Source organism: Lupinus angustifolius, chromosome LG20, assembly GCF_001865875.1.
Source record: "Lupinus angustifolius cultivar Tanjil chromosome LG20, LupAngTanjil_v1.0, whole genome shotgun sequence".
Taxonomy (NCBI): Eukaryota; Viridiplantae; Streptophyta; class Magnoliopsida; order Fabales; family Fabaceae; genus Lupinus; species Lupinus angustifolius.
Window position 1 is genome coordinate 21,147,687 of NC_032028.1, and position 4,984 is coordinate 21,152,670.

Consider the following 4,984-nt stretch of genomic DNA (forward strand, 5'->3'; position numbering starts at 1 on the left):
TGGAAAATGAGTCATAAAAGCTGATATTCCACAAGTAAACATATCCAGTTGTTTAGTAAAGTGTTCTTTCATCGAAAAAAGTAAACCTTAACACAGTTACGAACTTTAGCCAAGTCAAAAAGATCAAAAAATGCATGAAAGAAAGATTGGAAAAAGAGATTACGCAAAAAGATGTGCTATGAAAAGATTGCCAGCTATTTTGTCTTTTAAGAACTGTACTTCATAGCTTCCCTGACAGTGACTTAACAATAATATGGTGTTTCAATTTGTATCCAAAATCCCGAACTAATGAAAATATATCACGATGATTAAAAAAATTAAATATTTATTATTTTTATATTTTTGTTTTAATATTATTGGTACGAAACATAATTTAAAATACATTTTGGGACAACAATTTTTTCTCTAATTTGCTTAGCTAATTGAAGGATAAATAAAAAGGGTTAATGAGTTGATGAGATAAATATACATGTATGCGCCTCAAATGTGACCAGTAATATGTTTTGAAGAGATAATTAAGTTATTTAACCTTCATGGTCCAGAGAACTCTTTCAATTAGAGGTGTGGTTGTGTTTTTTTGTTTCCCACAGGTATCCTCGCACTTGAGGCAACTCTGTCCGAGTCAGAAACATTCACATGTACGTGAGACTAACTCTCACGGTATTCACATTACAGCTTTTATACCTATGAGATGTACAATTGCAATTTACGTTACCATAAATATGGGTGATGCAGTGATCAGTTTCTATTATTATTGCAACTACAAGAATCATAGTTTTTAAAGTCCATAACCCAAAATAAATATAAGTACACCACTAAAATGAAATTACTAAACAGATTTCAAAAGCCAGCAATATGCACAACATATACTGAAATTTTCAAAGGAAATCATGAAAGCTAGAAAGTCATTATGCCTCTCCTGCAAAACATGAGCAAGATAAACAGCTTCTTTATTAGCTTCCAGAAGATTTGAGAAACGCCCTATACCTTCGAATTCGAGTCTATGTTCTATTCTTTTGACACCTAACATAGCCGATATAGGATCTTTTTCAGGCATCGTGTGTCTCCTCAGTTCTAAGGCTCTTTGGAACGAAAACACACATGTCTGATTTCTCTTCATCACTTAAAACAGTATCTCTAGTGTGTTTGCCCAATATCGGAGAGCCATTGCCCGAGCAGCAGCTGTTGTTACTTGTAGAGGAAGAAGGCGAGAGATAACCATTTGATCCAATTGCACCTGTTCCAGCTGCGGTAGTCCATACAGGTGTTCCACTCCAGTACGAAGCCGGAACAAATTGCAAGGGCATGCTTGGTGGGCACATGGTCGGAACTGCCACCATTGGCGCGCTACACCACTGCATTGAAACAGAAGGGTTACACATGCGCAATGAAGGCTGGTGAACTGGTGCCATGGAAGCAACGGTGTTCCAACCTGGATTCGACCGAAATGCCCATGGAGGAACAGGGTAACACTGCAAAGAATTTGATTTATAATGTTCTGATAACTCATTTCCTGGAGTATAGGCCTTCGTCACCGAAGATCCACACAAGGATGGCTCGTCTTCCCTATTATCATGATAATGGATAGAGTTTCCATCAACACTTCTTTTATGCTCTCTAAGATTAAGCATTGACTCCATGGATTCATTAAGAGGGGCATCTGGACCAAATTTTAATACCGTACCATTTTCTACAGAAGATCTGAAAGCAGCCTCAGATTCAAGAGTTGAGACAAGTTGATGACCAGATGAGTCTTTGGTTTCAAACCTGGTAGTCGGAATTCCGTCAGATGTTACAATAATGTGCCGGAATTGAGTGGGTAGGTGCTTATTCTTCCGTCTACCAGCACCCACAGGAACGTTTCTCATTGTTCCACCGGCGGTCCAATACCTTTGGCAGTTCTTGCAGAAATGGCGAGGTTGATTGACATTGTAGTTATTAAAATAACAAAACTTGGTCTCCAAACTGTTGCATCGCGGACAGTGAAGAATCTTGTCCGGCTTCTTGAAGGTTTTATCTTGATCTGTACTACTAGTCTCCTGATCATCTTCCACCAGCTTGGGATTTGCTTTAGACTCACTTTCCTTAACATTATGTTCGGACTCTTGCTTGCTATCCTCCAAATCAGTAGAGTTCTCTCGCTGTTGAGAGTTTCCAGCACAAGGTATTTCAACTTCTGTTTCGGATGGGCGCGCATTCTGAAATTTAAACCAATCAGTGACAAATCAAGCTGAATAAAGATTTACAAACTAGAGGATCGACAAGAAACGAAAGCAAGGAATGCAGCCATCATATGTACTCATTTTTCACCAAGAACTAAATTATACCACATACGAGGCAATAATTAGAACTTTTATCTCCTTTAACAATGCAGCAATCTTCTTTAGGATAACATTATCCTGCCATCTATATTACCACTCAATCTCAATTTCAGTTTATTTGACCATGCAATGAGCATATGCTCAATATATCCCATTCAACAAAAGAACAAGTGTAACTGCGGTGCACCAATAATAGAACTTGATTCATACTTGTATCTACAAGGAGATAGACATTTTATAATGAGAAAAAACAGTAGTGGAATAACCAGCAACTTCTTAGACTCAACCAGCACTATGACAGTATATACAGATAACCCCCTTAATAACCGACGCCACTAGATTCGAACCTTAGACAACTTAGTTGACATGACTTGCCCTTATCAAATGTGTCAACCATTGTTCGCGGACCAATAGTCATTTGTGTTCGATTAGGGTCTGTTTGTGAGTTGGTTTTCCGAGGGCGAGGGATAAAAGGGGAAGTCTTGGGAGCCATGAAATATACTTGTAAGATGACTCTCAAGCCTTCCCTTTCCCTTTCTTTCTCTTTCTTTCCCTCCAAATATCAACTCGCAAACAGACCCTTAAAGAACTGCCAACACAAAAAAAGTGTACCAAACAGAGGATCATGTAAAGAGAACTCTTCGGATGAAAACTGCCAGAGCGTTAATATAGGCGAAAAAAAGAAGAATCTTACACTACTATGAGAAGACCAAATTCTTTGGAAAACATCAAGGCAGGGATTGTATAAGGGACTACAAAATCAAATTTAATGAAGTATGTATCTCAGTTACTAACAGTTTCTCTTAAGATGAAATACAATTCAGTAACAAAAAATCAACACCAATTTGATGTTGAAATGCACCAATTCTAAACCAAAAAGGTTTAATTTTATATTCAATCTACGTAATCTACCTCCACTAAGCATAGAAATACCATATAAGTTAAACAGAACCTATATAATATCAGTAAAAAAAGGGTACACACAGAAGAAAGAAACAAAATCTTAGATACATTTTCATCTAAAAATCCAACTATAGAAGACAACTTCACAAGCCTTGGTGGAAATTTATAAAATTAAAAAAAAAAATCACCAGTCAAATACAAGTTTATACAAAATGATAAACAATTTCACTTGTATACTCAAAATTAAGACCACCTTTGTGTACTTGAATCTGAACATGAGTCACATACATATTCATGATTTTGTATTCCTCTAACATGTTAACACAATATTTCAATTAACAACATATTTAATTTACATTTCATAATGCTTATAAGCATTAATGAATCATTACCACACAAAAACATAGTGCAAGGCATGATAAAGCTTCTACAATAAAATTCCCAAGAAACTAAACAACAATATGGAAAATTGTATGAATAGAAATTAACTAGAACACAATTTCACTATGAAAAATGAAGAAAAAAATGATTTTTTTTACCATGGTTGAAGATTTAGCAGAAATCTGACAACCCATTTGAGAAGTCACCAGAATCTTCATTCCAAAGAGTTTTATACCTGGATCCTTATCAGACATGTCTCTTTGACTATTCATTTTTTTGTTATTGTTGTTTCAGATAGTGATGAAGCTTCACTTCAAATACATATATAGAAGATGGAAATAGAGAAAGTATGAGAGAGAGTTAAAAGAAGAAGCTTTTTTGTTTGCATAGAACTTTTCAAGTGTGAAATCAAACTTGCACAAAAAAAATTCATAACCATTTGAAGAAAAAAGTGATTTTGCAAAAAGCACAAAGAGCATGAGGCATCAGAAACACAGTACCATCTTTTTTCTTTCTTTTTCATTCGCTTTTTCCTTCTTTTCTTTTTTTCCTAAATCTCTTTTAAAAACTTTTCCTTTATTGATGGAAAAAGTGCTTTCTTTTTTTTCTTTCTATTATTGTTGGAATTAAAACATTGGACCGTACAAAACTAGAATATAAATCATTTTCCTTTATCACGTTCCCCATTTTGTTTTTTAATTATGATTAAATGTCCCATCGTTGTTCAAGATCTAGTGTTCCTTGGACACTAACCAAAGTAGTGTTTCTTTATTATTATATGGTTTTGATTCTTTTTATCATGGATTTAATATGTACATATTGATTTTGTAATTATTTTTTTATATTTCTAATATATTATTTATTCAACTATGTATATTTAATTATTATAAATTTTTAAATAAAAAATACTATGTATTCAGAGTGCATAACTTATCATTATATAAAAAACTTTATACTTAGAGTGCATAACTCATAATAACATAAGAGTTTGATGCTAATTAATTTGACATTATATAGCACATGAAAAATGTTGCAGGTATTCGTTGTTATCCAATCGATTTTAAATTTTAATTGTATATGTATATACTTTATAATAATTAAAAAAAATTATTACAAGAATAATAAGATATTTATATAAAAATTTTGTGAGTATAATTAAATCAGGGTAATTTATTATGAAATAATAACAAGATATATGATATATAATTTTAAAATAATAAATATAAAACTAAAATACATATAAAAATCAATTTGTAAATATATGGATATCTATAGGGTGAATATCATAAAACTCATTATCACTCGTGACTATAATTAAGGACATTTTCTAAGTTACATTTTTGTTATTAGTGGAATTCATGTGAGAATTACTTATAAGA

General features: G+C 33.2%; 1 protein-coding gene across 1 annotated transcript; it reads right to left on the reverse strand.

Moving 5' to 3' along the window:
- Positions 799-4,139, reverse strand: LOC109335144 (cyclic dof factor 3-like). Its single transcript, XM_019571230.1, has 2 exons — positions 3,764-4,139; positions 799-2,198 (listed from the first exon to the last, which is right to left on the reverse strand). Exons 1-2 carry the CDS (start codon positions 3,875-3,877, stop codon positions 1,050-1,052), a joined length of 1,263 nt encoding a protein of 420 aa, XP_019426775.1. The 5' UTR covers positions 3,878-4,139; the 3' UTR covers positions 799-1,049.

Excerpts from the sequence above, each read along its gene's own strand:
- LOC109335144 (XM_019571230.1), bottom strand. The coding sequence starts at position 3,877 with ATGAATAGTCAAAGAGACATGTCTGATAAGGATCCAGGTATAAAACTC. Across the intron at positions 2,199-3,763 it reads CTGCTAAATCTTCAACCATG|AATGCGCGCCCATCCGAAAC; the intron begins GTAAAAAAAATC and ends TTTAAATTTCAG.